Below are 22,371 nucleotides of genomic sequence, written 5' to 3' on the forward strand. Positions count from 1 at the left end.
TCGTACCTCTGGCCCTCACCTCCCCTTCCAATGACTCTGCCAAGGGACGTGGGAAGCTACTGGATGGGGCAGCCTGTCTGGCTCAGTCACAGCTTCTACCAACCTCCATGAGGATTTTCAGATTCCTCAGCGGTATCTTACTCCAGCATCTGTGCCCCAGTAAGCAAGAAACAAGAAAAGAACTTTACCCTTAGTGGAACTGGCTCTTCAGCCAGACTGAAAAAGAATCAGATAAGGAGGTATAATTAGCTGAACATTTGGAAAAGGAGTGGCAACTCTCTAGCTCAAGGCCTAGGAGAGGAAATGGACTCCACACTTCTTTCTGTTTTATTCTGATGGTGGCCGCTCCTAGAAACAAGGTCCCACCTGGAACATTCAAGGCGGCTGTCAAAGGAAGTATTGAGCAGGCCTGGGTGAGGGCCAGGTGCTGATCTGTCTTGCCACCTTCTCTTCCCCAGTTTTTTTTTTTTTTTTTTTTTTTTTTGGAGACAGGGTCTCACTCTCATTGCTCAGACTGGAGTGCAGTGGTGTGATCACAGTTCATTGCAGCCTTGACTTCCTGAGCTCCGGTGATTCTCCCACCTCAGCTTCCTGAGTAGCTGGGACTATAGGTGTGTGCCACCATACCCAGCTAATTTCTTGTATTGTAGTAGAGGCAGGGTTTTTGCCATGTTGCCCAGGCTATTCTCAAACTCCTGGGCTTAAGCATTCCTCCTGCCTCGGATTCCCAAAGTGCTGGGATTACAAGCATGAGCCACCACGCCCACCTTTCCCCAACCTTTCAAGAATTTAATCCATAATGGAATCTGGAAAGAAACCTTGAAAGAGCCATATCTAAATGATTCTGATAAAGTGGATAAAGCAGAGTCTATTTTTTTTTAAAAGGGCCTCAAAGAAGGAAAATTCATAGATTTTCCCAAGAAACCCATTTCCGTTGAGAACTTTGTCCTAAATGTCTCTTTAGGAGTCCCCTCCATCCTCCTTGCTTCCATTCATTCCCTTTACGCTGGCTCTGACCCTTTCTTCTCCTGCATCCCCAATCCCCAGAAAGGATGGAAATGACACAGTTACTTCAAATAATTCCTCCTGTGTGCCTCTTTCTCCTGCCACACTGTGGGGCCCATAAATGCACATGTGCTGCTATTTACTCCAGGGACAACTGGGGCTGGTCTGGGCTTCCACCCCACTGCACATCTCCCCAGCACGGCTTCCCTGCCACCGGGGAATGAACTGCAGTGTGGGAGGGGTGAGGGCAATGACCTTAAAAATCCTCTCCGAGCAGCAGAATCCTCCCTGGACTGTGAGCAATCCCCAAGTTCCTTATTCTGCCTGTGGCTTCAGCACCTGGTGTAGACTCGGCATGAGGTAGGGTCAGTGATTGCTGAGAGGGCCAGGGACATCAGTTCCCTAAAGGTGGGTCCTCTTCAAAACGACTGATGTACAAGAATTACCAGAAATTATTGCGGCAGCAGCAGAAAGGGCCTAGGGAATGAACCGTGTCCCAGACACAAAATCCTCCTGGGCTTGGCACCAGGAGTGCAAGCTTCAGCCTGGAGGCCTCACTCAGCCAGGACAGTTCCAGGCATGTTTAGATGGGGCTGCTGTCACCTCCCATGCTGATGGGTGGAGCTTTTCCTTTGCTGGTCATCAATGCTCACCTGTGCTAGGGCTTGGAGGATGAGGGAGGGAGGGAGGGAGGGAGGATGCTGACGTGGTCTGGGTATGTGGCTTTGTGGGCTACAGAGCTGAGAGCTATCCTCCTTCCCTACAGCTGTGTCCGGGGGTGTTTGAGGACAGAGTAATGGACCTGGACTCCCTGTGATCATGGGGATTCTGCCAGTCCCTCTCTGCTCCCCACACAGAGGGCAGCCCTCACCTGGGCTCTGTGTGTCTGCGAGGGTAGACACACAACAGGTACACCTGCCTTCCACCTCGATGTCCCAGTCCAGCCCAGCAAAGAATCACAGATGTGGTGGCAGAGACTCCCGCCCTCCCCGCACCTGGAGGACGCAATTAGCGAAACCAAGGGTAGGAAGGAGCCCAATGCCCTCCCATATTTTCACAAACCCTTGGGTGCTGGCTAAGGGTGCTTAGACCTTTTTGGCAGGTAGAGAAAATGGACACCCCAAAAGACCGTGTGACTTGCCTCAAGAAACCACCGAAAGTGGGACTGAAATCAGAGCCCGGGTTTTCTGGCTCCTGTCCAGTGCCCTTTGCCCTAACCTGTTACACCCGTCGCTTCTCATGGCTGAATTCGGGTCTGCAGGAGCTTCTGATGTGTTCCAGCAGCTGTGCTCCATCTGGGAACTGTGGGATGGTCTGGCATTTTGCTTGTGAGGAAACGAGGGACTGGGGATGCTTGGGGAACCCCCTCCTATCCTGTCTCTCCCTGCCCCCCATGTCCCTGCTGGCTGAGGCTGCAGGAAGCTTGGGGTTTGCACTGGGAAACTGGACTTGTATGGGTGTGGAGAGAGTGAGGTCACTGCTTACCTAGGAAAGCCACATCCTCCTCCTCTTCTAAGCCCTTGTGACACTCTCTGTGTCGCAGGCCTTTGGCCTTGAGGGTGAGACCTTCCATTCCTGTGTACGTGCTCATTCTGACCCTCGAGTAGTTTTAAGAGACCGTACGTGGGGTGTACCTTATTTGTATGCATGGGACCATCACCTGGCAGCTCTGTAAAGGTGGTTATTATTGCTATTGCCACCAATATCAAGGACAAATAGCATGATGAAAGGAGAAAGGGATAGGAATCCAGCCCTCTCCCTGGACCTGCCCTCTCCAGCTTCTCTGTCTGGTGCTCAAGGGCTCCTTTCACGCTGGGAGGCTTATCTCCGTATCTCTTCTCTTATCAGACAGGCCTCTTCCTGCCCTTGCTGCTGCATCTGACGCATTCTTCTCTCCATGCCCTTTGCTCACAAAGGTCCCTTTGCCTGGGAACGCCCTCCCTGACCTCCTCCAACACATTTCACAAAGCCCATTCAAATCCCTTCTTCATGGGCTCTCCCGGCCTCATTGTTCACGTTGCTTCTTGGTGCGTGGCCCAGCACAACACTGCTGGCTGAGTCCCTTTTGACTCTTGTTCCTCTGGGCTGTCTGGCCCTTCCCAGCTACACCTGAAGCCTGGTGAGAACAGAAGCCACATTTGGTGGGTCTCTTGTATCCCCCTTGGAACCATGGAGGGTACAAGGGCAGGGTACAAGGTGGTATGGTACCTTCAAGGGCAAGCCATGTCACAGGTGTCCTTTTGTTGGTTGGGAGAAAGATGGCAGGAGAGGAGAGGTTTGGCTGAGCTGGAATCATCAGCCCTCCCTCTCCCTGAGAGAGGGCTTGGGAGAGCAGTCCCTGCTGGAGGGGCCAGGTTCCTCTTCTCTGCCCATCATGGGAGATCAGCAGCAAAGTGGATTTCTGGGGACATATTCCCTGCAAGTGCCAGGCACACTGAGAAACGTCCCTGTTCAGAGAACTCAAATGCCTTCTTCAAAGGACAGACAGTACGTTTCCAGTGTCAGGGACTGTCGGAGGCCGTGCCCCTTCCCTCCCTACACTCTGTTTCACACTGGCTCATGTGTGCTGAAATGCAGCTGTCCCTGGTACTCAACACAGTATGTCAGTTGTGGAGATGGATCCACAAAAGAAGAAAAATGAATTTCTGTCACTAGAATTCTAAAAATAAGGCAGCTTGGGTGGGAAGAAAATAAATGGCAAATTCAGGTCTCTGTCTGATGCCCTGAAAAGGTTCAAAGCCTTGACGTCACATTCCATCCCCTGACTAATCCCAGATATCCCTGGGGGCCCTTTGGAATCTGGGGATATCCTGTTACAGTTACAGTAAAAAGGCCAATCCATGTGGAGTGCTTACTACAGGCCAGGAGCGAGCTGCGCGCTAGATATGTTGGGCCAGGGGCTGACCTGGATTTTGCAGAAAGAGCATTGAGACCTGAGTTCACAGAGCTTGTGAGTGGTGGGCTTAGCATTCCAACCCAGGCCTTCATCACACTGCAGTCCACGCTTGTTCCAGGCACCACTTTGGGCCTTGACAACCGCACAACACCGCCTAAGTGTGAGGGCAGGCTGGACAGGAATGGTGAGGGGAGCACATTCCCCAGTGCTTGACTCAAGCAGGTCTTCCACACAGACTCTGAGAAATGGCCCTGCCTCTGGGAAACCAGGGCTGAGGCTCCTGTGAGACCCTTGCTGCTCACTGGCCTGGCTGCAGCGCAGCACCTGTGGCGAGGCAAACTCTCAGGCAGTCAGAGAGGGGCGTCACCGGGAGACAGAAGCATCCCTGGTGGCCCAGAACCATTGTCCTGGGATCCTGGGGCGGCCTGCAGCCCCTCCTCAGCACGGTGGGCTCAGTGGTGGTGGAGACCTTGCCCCTGCTCTGTGGGCCCCACCCCAGGCCCCATCTACTCACCATCCTATTCCAGAGATGCCAGGCCAGCGTGGTAGAATCCTGGAGTCGGGGGTCCTCCTAAAACAGAACCAGTTGACAGCGGGACCTTTTGTCTCCCCAGGAATGCAACGGACCTGCTACACACTTTGAAGCTCTCTCTGGCATAGAGTTGGGGCAGCCTGATCTGTCCAGGCCTTTTCTCTCAGCCCCTCATCAATAACAGGGGCACTTATGGGACCACCGTCTGGGGTCAGGGCCCTGAGGTCAGGGCCTGCAGGAGCAGGTGGCACGTCAGGCAGCTCCATGTCATCATGGGGTTCTCTGTCACTGAACTAAACAGTGGAAGGAGGGGGTGGCAGGGAATGATTCAGGTGTGATCTGAGTAGAAGGATGAAGGAAGGGAACGTGAGCTAATATTTCTCCTCACCCTCTTAAACCATCACTTTAAACACTGTTTATGGTGTGGAGATGGCACAAGGATTCCAACAGGCAGGAGCCTGGAGGGAGGGACTGTTCCCAGACACGGGACTGAGGCTACGGAGACCTCGGTCAGCAAGTGTGGACCAAGTGCTACATGGTCTGGGTGGCCCCTTGCCCAGTGTCCTGGGGGAGCGGGCAAGGGCAACTGAGATTCCCCTCCCTTCCAGAGATGGATGGAGAGGAGCATGCAGGGGGAGGGACAAGAGCTGGCATCCCTGGAGATTCTCTTCGGAATAACCACAATGGCCAAGAGGTGCGAGCACTTCCCCAGCACCGGATGCCACTTTACATCCCCCCAAGTACGTGCCACCTCATGTGGCCCTGATGGCCACCGAGAGACAGAACATGTTACTAAATGGCCCTGATTTTACAGAACAGAGTTCAACACCTTGTCCAAGGTCACACAGCTGGTCACCCCAGAGCTAGGAGGGGAAGCTAGGCCATGCACCCTGGGCTGCCCTGCCTCTAACAGCCCATTTCATGGGGGCTGTTCAACCCTGTGAGGAAATTGTACAGGAAAGTATAATATGGGGGTATTTCCCCTAAGACTATGCATCCTGGGTTCAGGAGAGCTGAACTGGGCTGAGGCTTATTGGGGTAAGGTGGAAGAGGGGGCAGGAACAGATGTATGGCCCAGGCCTCCTCCCCACCACACTCTTCACACTTTTTTTTTTTTTTTTGAGACTGAGTCTCGTTCTATTGCCCAGGCTGGAGTGCAGTGGCAAGATCTCAGCTCACTGAAGCCTCTGCCTCCCAGGTTCAAGCGATTCTCATGCCTCAGCCTCCCGAGTAGCTGGGATTACAGGCGCCCACCATCATGCCTGGCTAATTTTTGTATTTTTAGTAGAGACAGCGTTTCACCATGTTGGCCAGGTTGGTCTTCAACTCCTGATCTCAAGTAATCCACCCACCTCGGCCTCCCAAAGTGCTGGGATTACAGGAGTGAGCCACCATGCCCGGCCCCCACCACACTCTTGATACGCCATGCAGCCCCCACTTACCGAGCGTAGAGACGGGGTGGTCTCATAGAAGAAAGGCTGGAAAACCACAGTGAAGGACTCCTGCTCACTGTACCTGCTGGAGGCCAGGAGGCTGTTCCAGGCTTCCTGGAGAAGGGAGCAGAGAGGTGCCCATCCAGGAACATGAGCGAGGCAGAGCCGGCCCCAGCCCTGACCAAATCATTCTCAGCAGCCCTGGGACAGGATCTGCCTCTTGCGTTGTTGTCAAGTGCTATTCTGAAGCTCCCTCTTGTCTCACCCTTCAGGGCTCTTTGATAGCTAAGCTGAGTTTTCATTTGTCTCTGAAGTACCAGCATTAGGTAATACCACAGACAGACCTAAAATATATTCTCTGGAAGCTTAGGAACGACAAGACAGCCCAGCGTGTGGCAGGGCCCCCTGCTCTCTTCAAGAGCTAAGTTCAGTAGAGTCAGGTGCCTTAACTGCTCAAAAAATGTTGTCATTTCCAGAGCGAGAGAGATACCATGCAACTTCAAATGCAATTTTCTTCATAAGCAAAAGTCATCATGTTAGCACATGCTAACAGAAACTGTGCTTTGAGCTGTTTGCTAAGAGGGATGGTGGCTTTCATTGAGCCCTTCGCCTTTATTTATTTATTTATTTATTTATTTATTTTTGAGACGGAGTCTCGCTGTCTTGCCCAGGCTGGAGTGCAGTGGTGCGATCTCGGCTCACTGCAACCTCCACCTCCCAAGCTCAAACGACTTCTCCTGCCTCAGCCTCCCGAGTAGCTGGGACTGTAGGTGCATGCTACCATGCCTAGCTAATTTTTGTATTTTTAGTAGAGATGAGGTTTCACTATGTTGCCCAGACTGGTCTTGAACTCCTGACCTCAAGTGATCTGCCCGCCTCAGCCTCCCAAAATACTGGGATTACAGGTGTGAGCCACCACGCCCAACCCCTTCACCCTCTCTTGGGGTCTCTTCTGTGAACTGGAATGTGCATCTTCAGGAGCCCTGGTTTGCCTTTGGGCTGTAAGCTAGGGACAGGCACACTGGGCAAAACCAGCTCACCCACCCCAGATGTGGTACTACAAGTGGCACTTATGACCAAAAGCATTCCAGAATGAATCTTCGAAGTTCCTCACTATCTTTTGCCTCAAGTACCCCCACTGTCCCCCAACTCGCACCCTACCAGTACTGCAGGCCCCATTTTACATGCAGGAATACTGAAATCACTACCACGACGTGAAGCAAGAGTAGCTCTCTTTGCTCCTGACTTAGTCCTGAATTCAGCTGGAGAAGTCCTAACATTAGCAAACTCAACTACTTGTGCCTATCACTCCTGTTCTCCTTGGCGACCACGCCACCCTGGTGAGCCAGCAGCTTGGGATCCCAGGGTGGGCTCACCTGATAAGACCACTGCATCACCACCTTGGCCAGCCGGGTGGTCTCCTCTGAGCAATTACAGGGCTCTGGTGCAGGGCTGCAGGTTAAAACACACCAGGAATGAGAGAGGGGCGGCAATGTGGGGGGGGGGGAAGGGGATGCATCCAGCCCGCCTCTTATGGAAGAAGGGGCATAGGAGTTGCTTAAGGAGTAGGGATGTAGAAGCATAAGTCTTAGAAGACAAATGTTGAGAAGAATAGAGGGTGGGTGGTCCCTTCTTGTGGGGTGGGTATGGGATGGAGGGAAGCTGTTCCTGGGGGGTGGGTATTGGATGGAGGGACGTTCTTCCTAGGGGGTCGATATGGGATGGAGGGAAGCTCTCCCTAGGGGGTGGGTATGGGTTAGGGGGTAGGTATGGGATGGAGGGAAGTTCTCCCTGGGGGGTGGGTATGGGATGGAGGGAAGCTCTCCCTGGAGGGTGGCTATGGGATAGAGAGAAGCTTTTCCTGGGGGGTGGATATGGGATGGAGGAAAGCTCTTCCTGGGGGGTGAGTATGGGATAGAGGGAAGCTCTTTCTCCCCCTTCATCTCTCAGTCCTCCTCCTCCCCCCTCATTGTTCTTCACACGAGACACCCACATCCCATTCCCCTTTCCCTCCCCTGTACCTTCTCTGTCTTGCGTCCTCTTCAGAGCCCTCCTTCCCCTCAGCACCCTACTTCTCTCCTTTCCAGCACTCTCTTTTCTCCACCGCCCTTGCCCTGACTTTTTCCACATGAACTTCTTTTCTAGGTCCAGAGCCAGAATTCTTAGGATTTGGCTCCAAAAAGTTTAAAGTCTATGAACATTTTCAGAAATATATAGGAATCAAGTTCTGTGAAGTTAAACTACATTTAGGCTACATTTTTCTATCCAATTTCCAGAAGTAACACTTCTTAGCTTATGGATGTTTTGCCAAGGCGAACTCTGAAATCACTCTGGCACGGAGGAGAGCCTCTGGCACGACATCAACCAGAATAAAAGAATAAAGTATTTTATTCTTTGACTCAGTCCCCAAAACAATGCTTGGCAGAGGGCCCACCCCACCCGACTCTGCCACTCGCTCGGGTGTGAGCTCGCATGTGTTTCTCGGCCTCCCTTGGCCTCTATTCTTTAGGGCTCCCTCATAGATTAAGGCACATGAAGGGCCCCCACAAGCCGCACACGTGACAGCCGTGTCACAGATGCGTGTCTCATTCCACTTCCCCTTTTACCTGAGCCAAGTGCCGTGATACTGACGAGAGACCTCTGCAACCTCAGAGAGGTCCACCAGGTTTACAAATGCTCTGGGGACCTAGGAGGACACACAGAGAGGGAGGTGAGTATTTGCCAAGTCGCCATGACTGCCGGGCTTTCTGGAACTCCTGCTTGGGCCCCGTTGGGGTGTGGTTGAGTGTGATGGGCCTCCCCTTGGTTAACTGGGCCTGATCCTTTGGGAGATGTTTGGTCGGGGTCAGTCTGCGCTGCAGCCCTGCATCTGTGCCATCCAGAAACAGGACTCTCTGTCCCTCACGGTGGGCGGGGCGCCTCCCACCAGTGTCCACAGGGGAGGGAGACCATTGGGGCTATGGGCCTGCAGCCTCCTCCAGCAGAAAGCTGCCCTCCAGGGGAGCAAAGCGGAAGGCAGGGCCACAGCAACCCCCAGCTGATTCTCAGACCCTGCAGCAGCATCACGGTCACTGAGCAGAAAGGTCTTGAAGGTCCTCAGGCCCCCTCCATCTCATGCTCGCCCCAGACTCAGGTAGAGAGAGGCCTTAGGGAAGAGCAGGGCCACCGAGGACTCAAGGAAGAGCTGAGTTTCTCTCAGAAGTTTCCTTTGCAGGAGTGGAGTGTGCTCTCCTGGCCCATGTTCTCATTTGAAAGGATGAGAAGATGGGGTACTCTAAAGTTTCCCCTTTCCCGAGGGTCCCAGTCTCCCCCACAGGGGTCCATTTCCCCACCCCGGTGGAGGCCACATGAGGGTAAATGGGCCCCACCGCCCTTGGGGAAGCCCTAGGCCCGCGGCCTCACCTCCTGCTGCAGGTAGTCCAGCACCCCCATCAGCTCATCCACGCCGCCCGCCGCAAGCCCATTCTGTGAGAGGAGAACCGTGCTAAGTGAGGGTGCCTGCAGGAGGACCACGAGGTGAGGCCACCCAGACTCACAACAGGCCCGTCCCTGCCAGGCAAGACCACAGGCAAAGGCACCATCCAGACCTGGCATTCCACAAACGAGGACAGAGTTCCCAGAGCTTCCTAGTTTTGTCTTCATTTTGTTCATCCATTTTCTCCCCAACCCATCATCCACCTGGGAAAAACCAAACTCCCCACAGGTGAAAAGTTCCATCAGGAAAGGGCAAACTCAAGGTCAGAGCAAGATCAGAAATACCTGGTGTGATTCTGAAGCTCACACTGAGGGACAGGAGACTTACTCCCAAAGACTTGAGGAATCGCTTTTTCCCAAAGAAAATCAGGTCCAACAGGAAAATACAATTAACCCTGTATTTAAGGCCCCAGATGGGCCTCGGAACCTTCATGTGATCCTATTTTATTAGCCTTTCTCTTGCTGTGTTTGCCCTAAGATAAGCGTTCCTAGAGAAAGAGTATGAGTGGGTCCTGCCACCTGAGTATTTAAAGACATCTCCCACGCACCCAACACACACACCACTCCCCTTCCTGCAGGTCATGAAAATCAACAAACGAAGGACCTCAAAAATGGACCCTGCTTTACCTTTTTTTTTTTTTTTTTGAGATGGAGTCTCGCTCTTTTGCCCAGGTTGGAGTGCAGTGGTGTGATCTCGGCTCAGTGCAACCTCCACCTCCTGAGTAGCTGGGATTACAGGCGCCTGCCACCATGCCCAGCTAATTTTGGTATTTTTAGCAGAGACAGGGTTTCACCATGTTGGCCAGGCTGGTCTCAAACTCCTGACCTCAAATGATCCACCTACCTCGGCCTCCCAAAGTGCTGGATTACAGGCTGGGTGCAGTGGCTCATGCCTGCTTTACCTTTTCAATGTGAAAAATAATAAAAATTACAAGACAAACTTCTAAGTTGCCTGCAGACTGGCTGTCCCCTAAGGCAACTTGGCTCAGACAGGAAGACAAGGAAGGCCAAGGAGCTGTTCTGTTTCCCGGAGGGGACACAGGCAGTGACTCTGGAGACAGCTGTCAATCACCCGGGCTGGCACCGCACAGGAGGAAATGCAGTGTCCCTGTCTCTCTGCCCCTTCACCGGCTGTCCCTGCTTTGGTGTGAGGCTGGCTTCTGGGAGGCCGGGTCAGCCAGGTCTGTTACCGTAAAGCCTTCTGTCTAGTTTTCTCCTAAGTGAGCTGCTCCCTGACCGTGACATCAAACATCACCCTCTCTTTCCTGAAGAGCCCAGGGGAACTCTGTCTAGAGGCATCCTCGCTGACCATCTGAACCATACCCACCGTCCCTGGAGAGGCGGGGGACCCTGTGTGGCTCTCTCTAGAGTGTGAATCTTGCTGTAGAAACCCCTGGTCAAGGTGTTTACTTGCAGCTGCAGAGGGAATTGGGGCCCACCCAGTCATTCCAGGCACTGCATGGTTGTCGCTCGGGACACCAACTGTCCCCATTTCTCAGTAAAAGACATTATGCTCCTATAAGATGTCCCTCCTCTATAAGGTCATACATAATAAACTCCTAGAACCCAAAGTCAGGAAAAAGCTGATTTCTTCAAATGAACTTGTACATTTCCATGTGTATCGTTTGCCCCCTGGTTTGGAAGAATGTCTATTATCAAACACGTGCCTGAGACCCGACTTAACTCTTTCTAATAAATTATTTTCTTGGGATTTAAACCAAGGAATGGGATATTATTCAGTCAAAAACTAGAAACACGTTTAGGTTTCTTGAATCACACGCCAGTGTACCCTCCAAAAGGCTGCCACCTGTAGCTAGAGACGTTTATAAGGGATAAATGTGTCTGTTTTCTTGTAATCAGCTCTTTTTTTCATTTTTTCTTCTGATTTTTAAAATCTTACTAATTAATAAAGCCAAATTTAACTACAGAGCAGTAAGCAAGTGTCCAGATCCAAAAAGCATCCTCAGGTCACTGCTGTGAGCCAGCTCATCATTTACCTCCAAAGCACCTGCCTTCAGAGTCATTGTCACACCTAATGGATAGTTGCTGACTTGACTCTCTGACTTTGGTCATAAGAAACTCCTAAAGAACAACTGTGGACACAGGCCCTTGTTTATTTCCCATTAAATGAGCCCAAAGGTCTCCACAGGGGAAGAGAATTCAGGCCCTAAGTTGGGGCAGGACAGTAGCTCAACATTTCCTCTTAAGGGTAAAACATGTTTTTCTCGTGTGAACTTTTAGGAAACCCTTGACACCTGCTCTGTAAAGTCAGGTGGCAGCTGGTGCCCACCTTTTCAACATTTGCCCACAGAGGGATCTCCAGTGGCCCCTGGGTCTCTACAGAGCATTTGTTTTGTTTTGTTTTGTTTTTAAAGACAGAGTCTCACTCTGTTGCTCAGGCTAGAGTGCAGTGGCATGATCTCAGCTCACTGCAGCCTCCACTTCCTGGGTTTAGTGATTCTGTTGCCTCAGCCTCCTGAGTAGCTAGGACTACAGGCATGCACCACCACACCCAGCTAATTTTTGTACTTTTGGTAGAGACAGGGTTTCACCACGTTGGCCAGGCTGGTCTTGAACTCCTAACCTCAAGTGATCCACCTGCCTTGGCCTCCCAAAGTTCTGAGATTACAAGCATGAGCCACCATGCCCGGCCATCTACAGAGCACATTTTTACAACCACCGAGGGAGAGCTTATACCTAAGATGTGCTTTCAGAAAAATAAAAATGCCACGTAAGAACTTCTCAAACAAGGATGCTGAGCTACACCACAGGATTAGCTTAAACGGGGAGGTGTGGCCAGAGGTACCACTAGGAGGCGAGTGTGGGTCTGGGCTGTGAGAAGGGCAACACCAGCAGGCCTGGCCAGGAGGCCAAAGGAGCCAGGCCTGGGAGCCACAGGGCCTCTGGGGTAAGTGGAAGTGGAGGTGAGATTTATTCCAGGCATCAAAGCCTTGGTGGTTTTTGTGCAATAGGAAAAAATCAAGATGGAAGAAGAAATAGAATAAAGAGGGAATTTAAGTGGATGCTAGCAGGTGTTGCTGTAATTAGCTAAATTTATGGACATCATGTTATTGGTTTACAGCTGTTTAAAAATGAGGAGGCATGATTACTTTTGTCATATGTTTTGAACCAATTAAAAGTGTGAGCTTCTAAGTGTGAATAAACTCAATTCATGTCATCAACATGACTAGATCTTGCAGGAATTTCTCATGTTGACAAAAATCATTAAGTCTGAGAACAAGTGTTGGGAAGGTTGTAGAGAATAGGTGCTCACTGCCACTGGTGGAAATATGAGAGTTCAGCCACTTTGGAGGGCAATTAGGAGGCAGAGCCTATTAAAACCCAAAATGTGCGCACCTAAAGACTGGTATAAGAATCTACTCCAGGCGCTTTTCTTGAGACTGTTTTTTTTCTTTTTTTATTTTCTTTTGAGACAGAGTCTCTCTCTGTCACCCAGGCTGGAGTGCAGTAGCGCGATCTTGGCTCACTGCAACCTCTGTCTCCTGGGTTCAAGTGATTCTCCTGCCTCAGCCTCCCGAGTAGCTGGGACTACAGGTGCCTGCCACCAAGCCCGGCTAATTTTTGTATTTTTAGTACAGATGGGGTTTCACCATATTGGCCAGGCTGGTCTCAAACTCCTAACCTTGTGATCCACCTGCCTCGGCCTCCTAAAGTGCTGGGATTACAGGTGTGAGCCACCGTGCCCAGCTCTTGAGACTGTTTTTATCTTGACCCACAGTGTGAGATGTGTTTCACGTCCCAATCCAGTACAAGTATCCATATAGAAATGATGCAAAAATCTCATGAACCAATACTTACCTTACTACATGCAATGAACTCGAGGATTTTAGAGTTTATTCTATTTTTTTTTACAATGTTGGTTGCAATCCTTTAAACTGATTTTTTGACTCACTAATGTACTTCAGTCCACAATTTGAAAATCACTGTATCTAGGAAAACTCTTCCACATAGTCAAGTAAATGAGCAAGACTGTTCACTGTAGCATTGTTTATAATAGTGAAAAACTAGAAATACCTACATGGCCATCAGTATAGGAAAATGGTGAAATAAAATGTAGTAAATTTACACAGCAAAATACTCATGGAAGAGAAATAAACTCATTCCATATGTGTCAACATGACTAGATCTCAACAATACTTGGTTAGTGAAAAAAACTGTTCAGTAGTACATACAATATAACACTATATTAAATCTCTCTCATACATACAAGCACACAAAATAAGGCTTAGATTTATAGATATGTAAGAGGTTTGCAAAGAAAAAGAGACAGAGGATTAGGGAGGTGGCCAAAAGGATACATATTTTAGCTTTAACTGATGTTTTAGTTTTTAGAAGGAAAATATTTGTGTATTGCTTGCATAACTAAAAATACAAATAATATGTAGTTGAATACATGTGCACAAGAATACAACATGTATTCAAGAATGCTTGAAGGCATAAATACATGAAAGCATGCAAGAATTTATGTAGGAATGTTTAAACACAAGATGAAGTATATGGAAAAATCATCGATGAGTCTAAGTATTCATAAATGCATTCATACATTTTAAAAAATCATATGCTATCATGAACAAACTGATCACAAATACAATAGCATATGTCTGCATGTAAGATGAGAAAATGAATTTATACATGAATATAACTTATGGATGAATGATTCTATTAGTGAATACATAGAAGAATGCAGCAATGTCTAAATGCTTGAACACTTCAGTGCGTGACTGCATAAACGCATGAGTTAATGTCATGGATTAATGAGTAGAGAGAGAAATGCGCCAATGTCTAAATGCTTGAGCATGTCAATGCATGAATGCATACATTCATTAAGTAATGCATAATGACCAAAAAGGGGGGCTGTGCAGAGAACAAACGAGGCATGTAAATTTCACTCGGCACTGGAGAAAACAGAGGGTAAACTGGAACAATAAATCTTCATTATCTATATGCTAAAAACCCAGGAAGGCTACAGGAATATTGGCCAATGAGAGCTAGTCAGGAAGGTGGATTTCCATCAATGTTCTTCCAAGGCTTGACATCACTAAAGGAAGGGGAGTTTTGATGGTGAGCCTGGAGTCAGTGGGAGTGTGGGGCACTTGAAGGAAGGCAAGAGTATCTATTGTAGGAGAGGGGCACAGAAAAGAAACCACCACCTCCAGAAGCTCCACCATGCCTGTGCCCTGGCCTGGAGGGTGGCGAAGAGGACAAGCTGGTCCCACAAGTGGCAGGGACAGTGTGGCAGCAGCCAGTCTTCAGGATCCTGAAGAAGAGTCCAGGTGCCATTTATTTCACCATGGCTTAGATTTCTAAACCACCCCTTACACTTTCAACTGATCCTAATCTGAATGATCTTCAATAAAGACTTAAGTCATAGATATTCACCTACATAAATAATAAATGAACCACATGCTTCATGTCCTGTTTCCAGAAAAGCCAAAGCACTTGGAAGATACAGTCTACTTCAATAAACAGCAGCTTTCCCACCACAAATAGAATTCATGGGCCAAGGGGTGAGGATGGTATGCACCCTGCTTTATTTCCTAAATTCAGAACTTACATGAAATCAGAATTAAGACGCAAGATAGTTTTTAACCAACTAGGACGCTAATTTTCTCAGTTGCGGAATGACTGTTGACTCAGCTTATCTATGCCTCTATTTCCTTTTCCTGATATGAGGGATGGTAAGTAAAAAAACACCTGTTCCTTGTGACAGTTATGAATGCATGTCATATGTACAACATTATGAATTATCTAATGTCACTGAACTGTACACTTAAAATGATTAAGATGGTCAACTTTATGTGTATTTTATCACAATAAAAAAATTGAAGCAATAAAACCCACAAAATGCCTGTTCAAGTGTATGTTTCTTTGAGTATGTGACTCTCTGTCTGTCTGCCCATCCATCCATCCATCCATCCATCCATCCATGTTCTAAAATAGGTGGCATTAGCCCCATCCTGACAGCTGGGGATTGGGTAATCAGGCAGGTTTAGTTCACTCCCTCTCCACCCCAGCATCTGTAATCCCTTGGTCCCCAAGGCTGCCATTTACCTGTTGAGCAGAGGGGCACAGGTAACACTGGCTTGCATTACTGAAGAACACATTGATGAGCTTCCAGTCAAATTGAAAGTCAAGTTGCTGAATAAAAGGGCAACAGCATGAAAAGGAGATTGTGGTAAGACCTTGAACCAAAATAATGTCTTTGTTTTCATGTCTTTCCATTTCATACACCCATCCCTGAAAAACTCATGTATGAATTTTTTTCAATAGTAGTATATGGCAGGAGTTTAAAGTGGTATAACTGCTCTAGATTGATAAAATATATCCAAAACTTTTTTTTTTAATTAAAAGACACACCTTTTGATCTAATTATTTTGATCTAATTATTTCATTTCCCCAAATATAGTTTAAGGAAACAAGGATACGTGAATGATTCAGCTACAATGATGAAGCCTTATGCATAAGAAGGAAAAACTGGAAACAACATAAATGTCCAAAACAGGGGATTGCTGTGTAAACTGTGGAATACTCATGAGATGAAACACTATGTAGCTTTTAAAATGATGCTGAAAAATGTAATTATCATGGGAACTAATCTGTTGAGAAAATCTGTTTGAGGTTATAAAAAGTATCTCTGGCTGGGTGCAGTGGTTCACGCCTGTAATCCCAACACTTTGGGAGGCCGAGTTGGGCGGATCACCTGAGGTTGGGAGTTCGAGACCAGCCTGACCAACATGGAGAAACCCCATCTCTATTAAAAATACAAAATTAGCCGCGCATGGTGGCACATGCCTGTAATCCCAGCTACTTGGGAGGCTGAGGCAGGACAATCACTTGAACCCGGGAGGTGGAAGTTGTGGTGAAACGAGATCGCACCATTGCACTCCAGCCTGGGCAACAAGAGCGAAACTCTGTCTCAAAAAAACAAAACAAAACAAAACAAAAAACAAAAAACAACATCTTTATCCAGTAACATCCCTGTTTTATAAAATATATAAAGATACATATGCTAGGAAAAAATATGGAAGGTAATGTACACCAAGTTACTAACCATAATTATCTTTGGGTTATTAGGATTAAGGATGGTTTTACTTTTTGCTTATCTGTGTTTTCTGATTTTTTCGGTTATGAACATGCATTTCTTGTGTAACCAGAAAACAAACTTTGGTTTTTTAAGAGGCAGCACGATGTAGTTGAGGAACACTGGACTGTGAAGCAGGCACTTTAGATTTGGGCTCTAATTAGCCGTGTGAACTTGCACAGGTCACATGACTTCTGGGAACTTCAGTTTCCTCATCTGGAAAATTACAGGGTTAGACCCAGGATCTCTTGTCTATTTTATAGAATAATCATTATTTCAGAAATTCTGGAATTCTCCTGTTCAAGGAAAACAAACTTTATGGTGTAGCTCCTGCTCTAATCCCTGTCCTTATATGCCTTAGAATGACCTTCACTTCACTTCCTGAACGCTTTAATGCATGCATGGCTGGCTGAAACAGCAGCTTCCCTTGGTTCCAGCAGTCCAGGCTCAGTGCTTGGTTAGATACAGTTTGCTAGCAAGGCTTGCCTTGGTTTGATACTTGCCCATAAGGGCAACACAAAAGATCCAAGGATGCTTATTACAAATTTATATAGGTTATCGAGTAAATAGTATACGAACTGTTAGGAGAGTGGTACCAAGGCACCCAGCATGTATGTGACAGAGGCCTCCACACTCAGAACTAAAATTAATATGGTAATTATTAATAACAGCAATCACCACTACAATAACAATGCAAGCTACAGGCTTTTATATTATGTATTGAGTCTGTGTCAGGCACATCCAATACCTCATTTAATGCTCCCAAAACCCTTTGCTGCAGCTCTTTTATCACCCCATTTCATAAACAGAAAAACTGAGGTTTAGGGAGGTAAGTGCCTTACCCAACATCATACAGCTAATAGATGGAGAATTCAAGATTCAAACTCAAACTAGTCTCACCTGGAACTGAAGCTCTCCACCACCTCCCTTTGGGACAAGTCATTTAGTCCATCTGCTGACTTTCAGCACGACCACAAGGAAAACCATTCTGAAGAGGATGGGTCCTTTTGGCTGAGCATTATCACTCGTCCTGTAATTTCAGCACTTTAGGAGGCCGAGGCGGGCAGATTGCTTGAGCCCAGGAGTTTGAGATCAGCCTGGGCAACATGGCAAAACCCCGTCTCTACCAAAAATATAAAAATTAGCCAGTCTCATAACTGGTCTCAAAATAAATAAATAAATAAATACATAAAAATAAAAAACAACAAAAAAGAATTGGTCCTTTCCTCTAATGACCAGAGAATGGCAAAGACATTGTTTAAAGAACCCAGGCCACACTAGTTGCCGAGTTCATGGTAAAATGGTACCAGGGTCATCATCACTTCGGTCTGCCCGCCTTGCAGCAAAGCCAGGCAGCCCAGCCATGCCAGAGTTGGACGGATGCTTACCAGGTTCTCTTTCATGTTTCTCACCAGTTCTTGAGCCTGAATCCACAAGTCTCTGTGCAGAGGGAGGGAAACAGAGAAAAATTGGCTAAATGTTATTTTGTTAAGGGCTGGAAGCTTGCCCCTTGCCATAGCTCAGGTGTCAGTCTCTGAGCTTTATCCACCCCTGGCTTCTGAAGGGTGGGCATTGACCTGCTTTTCAAAATGAGGCTCATCAGGCAGCCTGAAATCAGTTTGAGGGGGCATTTGGGCTTTGACTTAAATACTTCTATTTTTAAGCCTCTTTGACTTTGCCAGCCCCCCAAATCCTCCCACCTATATGTTGAAGACCAGTAGGAACACATAACCTCAGAGAGAGACAGAAAGGGAACTTACTCAGCACCATCGTGGGGTATGACTCTCTTTCCAGTGTGGCACACAGGCATTGGAACAGAAGGACTGAAATATCTGATGATGTCTGAAAGGACTAAAGAGAGAACTGGTTTGAGGCCCTGGCCTTCACCAGCTGAAGGCCACCTCTAAAGACTGACCTACCTACTGCCGGGAGTGGTGGCTCGTGCCTATAATCTCAGTACCTTAGGAGGCTGAGGCAGGAGGATCACTTGAGCCCAAGAGTTTGAGACCAGGCAGGGCAACAGAGCAAAACCCTGTCTCTGTGAAAACAAAAATCAGCCGGGTGTGGTGGTGCTCACCTGTGGTCATAGCTACTTGGGTGGCTGAGGCAGGAGGATGGCTTGAGCCCAGGAGGTCAAGACTGCAGTGAGCTGTGTTTGTGCCACTGCACTCCAGCCTGGGCAACAGAGCAAGACCCTGTTTCAAAAAAAAAAAAAAAAAAAAAAGACTGACTCCCTTCCTCTAGGGTGAGCTGCCGGGGTCGCCGCCCCTATTCCAAGGCATGGTCCTTCCTCACACCCTGCCTGGGGCTGTGAGGCCACCCCTGTAGCCTCTGTGAGGCTATCTGTACCTCTGGAGCAGGGCTCTGGAAGTGAAGGAGCTGAAAATGAACATCTATAAAGTGCTAGGCCAGGCCCAGTCCTAAGCGCTTTACATGCGTTATCTCACTTAATCCTCAGTAACAAACACAGGGCAATATGATCTCCAAGTTAGAGAAAGGGAAAACTGAGACTGAGAAAAATCAAGTGAGCTGCCCAGGGTCTCACAGCTAACTGAGGTTGCTGGGGTTTGAACCAGAGTTCTGGGACACCAAGGCTTTTCACTGTCATGTGCTACTGCCTCATTAGAGAAAGTGATGCTGGGACAGGGACTCGGGCTGCCTTCCAGCCCCCCTCCCTTCTCCTGAGAGTGACAGCAGGGTGGGAAAGCTCCAGGGAACATGCAGAGAACATGTCCCAGAACTGACAGCCAGAGGACCGCTAAAAATAGTGCTGTCAGGAGCAGTTAACTTGTGTCTTGCTCCTGAGAGGGAAGAGGGCAGAGCGGGGAGAGAGTGTCATGGGAGGCAGATGCCTCCACTCCTCCCCACAACTCCCCTTTCTTTTTGCCCCATCCAGAAGTGCCTCGGGGCTTCCTGGGAGCAGAATCCAGAAGGTGGCTTTAAAGGGGCTCCCTGTGAAGGAGGCTGACACTGTGCAGGCAGCAGGCAGGGTGCGGGTGGGAGAGCTGGCCTGGAAGTCAGGGCACTGGTCACTTGGCTTTGCAACCTTGGGCAGCCTCCTAACTCGTGGGTGATTCAATTTTCCCCATCCTTAACCAAAAATAATGAACTTCATTCTCTAACCCCCGATTGGCTTGCAAAGAAACCCTTTTCCACCTGTAGTGGGAAAGCGGGGAAAGTTCTGAGCTGGGTTCAGGTTTATAGGGACAGCATGAATGTGTGCATGGGTGAGGGGTACTCTTGCTCCCTCATCTGAAGATAGTCTGTAAGGATCAATGACAAAATACAAATATTTGGTGATAGGTCTGAAAGAGATTGCTTTCTGAATGAAAGGTACCTGTGTCAGTGCTTTGTGATCAAACATGACGTTGGATCTTTTCACGTAAATTTGCCAGTCATTTTATTTTAAGTCTGCTGTGTACTTGGTCTGTCCTCACTGCCTCCAAGTTCCCTGGCAGCAGTGGGGTGAGAACAAAGGGCACAGCCTGTGGGGCTGGACACCTGGGTTCACAGGGACCATGCCACTTACTGAGCACATAGCCTCAGGAAAGTCCATTTACCTCCCTGACACTCGGCGTTGCCACCCACAAAATGGCCATGGTGGGCGAGGGCATGGCTACGTTTGGAGATCTCAAAGATCAGGAGGCCTCTAAAGTTCTGAGATTGATGGTCAGGTGGGCTGAGCCTGAGCCAGCCCCATCCCATGCTGCACAGCACAGGCCTGGATGTCCCTAGAGTACTTTCTTCTGGGAAGACCTGCTCCTCCTGCTGGCTCAGCCACCCAGCTGAGCTTGCAGCTGTGGTCTCCACTCCTCCCTCCTTCCCCATTGGGTATGCTGGAGTAAGGCCTGCCTCGGAGGGCTTCAGAAGCGAGATCTGCCCTCACACCTGCTTTCTGCGGGACCTCTGGCCAGCTGGGACTCCTGGCCCCTCTGCTTAGAGAGGGGCACTCAGACTTGTAACAGGGCAAATTGGGAGGAAAAATTGAGACGAACTGAGAAATTAGGCAAAGAGGCATCTGCATTTGTGGCTTCAGGGTCTAAACTATATCCTATCTTCCCAGACACCCCCCAAACAAGCCGCTTCTTTCTTCCTACCACTTCAAGACAAACAGGGCCAAGCCTAGGCATAGCTGTGATAGCCACGGAGTTGGTAATGGGCCTCCCCTTTCAGAACCCTTTCATTCTCTCCAAGGGGACCCTCCTGCCGACCGCTTTGGCCACCAACATCCTCTCACCTGTCAATCAGATCCAGGAGGGCTGAACTGCCAGGCTCAACCTTCGCTGCCGGACCATGAGTTCTGTAAGGCAGGGCCAGCATCCTGTTCATCCCTGTGCTTTCCAGGGAACCTAACAATTCACGGGCCCCTCCTTTCAATTCACTGGCTGAAGTGACAGGGCACTAGCTGCCTCACTTGTTCATTACTCCCAGGGAGCACCAGCTCAGCAGAGCGCTTGCATTGTAATCTATGTCTTCTCGCTCTAATATGGACGGCGAAGTGGTTTCCCTTATTCTTGATTTATGAGCACCAAGCATAGGAGACTAACATCCCGCTAGGCTGACCCAGCTGCTGTTAAAGGACTTAACTTCAGAGTGACTTAACAGAATTATAAGGAATCTCTGATATTACATTTTAAAAAAACTAAATTATGATAGTATATTCGCAAGCACATTTGTAAATCAAAAGGCCAAAATGCTAACAGTAATTATCTCTAGATAGTGAGATTATAGTTGACTTTTATTTTTTTCATTTCATTTGCCTGAACCCAATTGATGTCTTGTATTTTACAAGCAAGGGCAATATTACAGGATAAAATAGACTGAAAATTCAGCTGGGTCCTCCCCTTGGGTGGGAGGAGTGAACCACGGGCGTTTTCCCTGGATGAAGTGTAGCCCTGGGTCTGGGTGGGCAGGAAACTCAGGACTCTGGCCCAGACACCCATTCCAGCTGGCCCCTAAGCCCTCTCCTAGGTTCCCCAATCTTAACCCAATGCCCACTGGCTTCTGTTTGCCCAGAGACCCTGGATACATTTCGCACACCCCCATTCAGGGTTTGTGATTTTTCATATCCTGGCTTCCTGATCTGTCCTCTCAGAACACCGTCCCCTTTCTCCTGGGCTCCAGTGATAAAGTGGCTGGTGGAGTCCATTCTCTTTATTAGAGAGGATGCTGCTGTGTTGGGAGGGAGAGGGGCACTCTGAAATCTGGCCGTGAAAACCAGAACTCACCTGTCATCACTCCCATGCACACCTGCTGTGGCCTTTCTTCAGTCCTGCAGGTAGAAGCAGGCATGTGAGTGTCAGGCTGCATTTGTGTCACCTGCCAATAGCCCTTCCCCTTGGCTGTGGTCTATTTCATAGTAGTCTTTGGCCTAGCCTTGCTCTGGTTCTGGGATTATCCTCCCAGGGGTTATAGGCACACCTCAAGTGGCCTATTCCTGGCAGTAGGTAGCCAAAATGGGGAAAACAGCTCTCTCTGGACCCTCCTCCTCTCCTCCAACCCGCTCTCATCTGGCCCAAAGCTGGAAGGGGAAACTGACCCCAGGGTAGAATGAGACTGAGCCTGGCCCCAGCCCTGCATGGTTCCCCAAGAGCAGAGCAAGGAGAGCTTGTGGGGAAAAAATAAGCACTCCCTCTATTAGCCTTTCCCACTTCTCCTCATTCACCCCAAGGACCCACTGGGGTTCTCAGGCAGAGGGAGGGTTAGACGAGGAGGCAGGAGGCTAGGTTCTGGGAGCTTCTCTGCCACCTTCTCAGAGGGTAGCCTTGAGCAAGGCACTGAGCCTCCCTGGCCTCCAATCTTTCCCATCAATAAGGCAAGAAGATTAGATGGGAGCATCTCTGGGCTCCTTTCTGTTTTCTGTGTTTTCAGGATAGTTACCATTCTTGCTTCTCCAGATCGCCCGTCCCTGGGTCTGGAGGCTGGAATA

At 48.9% G+C, this 22,371-nt stretch overlaps 1 protein-coding gene across 1 annotated transcript in view; it reads right to left on the bottom strand.

Moving 5' to 3' along the window:
* Positions 1 to 22,371, bottom strand: part of PLB1 (phospholipase B1) — a 154,733-nt gene that overhangs the window by 95,537 nt on the left and 36,825 nt on the right. The window contains exons 6-15 of the mRNA XM_057301323.2: positions 22,323 to 22,363; positions 21,671 to 21,714; positions 18,203 to 18,293; positions 17,831 to 17,882; positions 15,413 to 15,499; positions 9,269 to 9,331; positions 8,473 to 8,552; positions 7,243 to 7,318; positions 5,876 to 5,980; positions 4,416 to 4,472 (exon numbers count right to left, since the gene is read on the bottom strand). Of these exons, the coding sequence (XP_057157306.2) occupies positions 4,416 to 4,472; positions 5,876 to 5,980; positions 7,243 to 7,318; positions 8,473 to 8,552; positions 9,269 to 9,331; positions 15,413 to 15,499; positions 17,831 to 17,882; positions 18,203 to 18,293; positions 21,671 to 21,714; positions 22,323 to 22,363 (696 nt within the window). The remainder of the gene's footprint in view (positions 1 to 4,415; positions 4,473 to 5,875; positions 5,981 to 7,242; positions 7,319 to 8,472; positions 8,553 to 9,268; positions 9,332 to 15,412; positions 15,500 to 17,830; positions 17,883 to 18,202; positions 18,294 to 21,670; positions 21,715 to 22,322; positions 22,364 to 22,371) is intronic.

Source organism: Pan paniscus, chromosome 12 (assembly GCF_029289425.2).
Source record: "Pan paniscus chromosome 12, NHGRI_mPanPan1-v2.0_pri, whole genome shotgun sequence".
In the NCBI taxonomy this organism is placed as follows: Eukaryota; Metazoa; Chordata; class Mammalia; order Primates; family Hominidae; genus Pan; species Pan paniscus.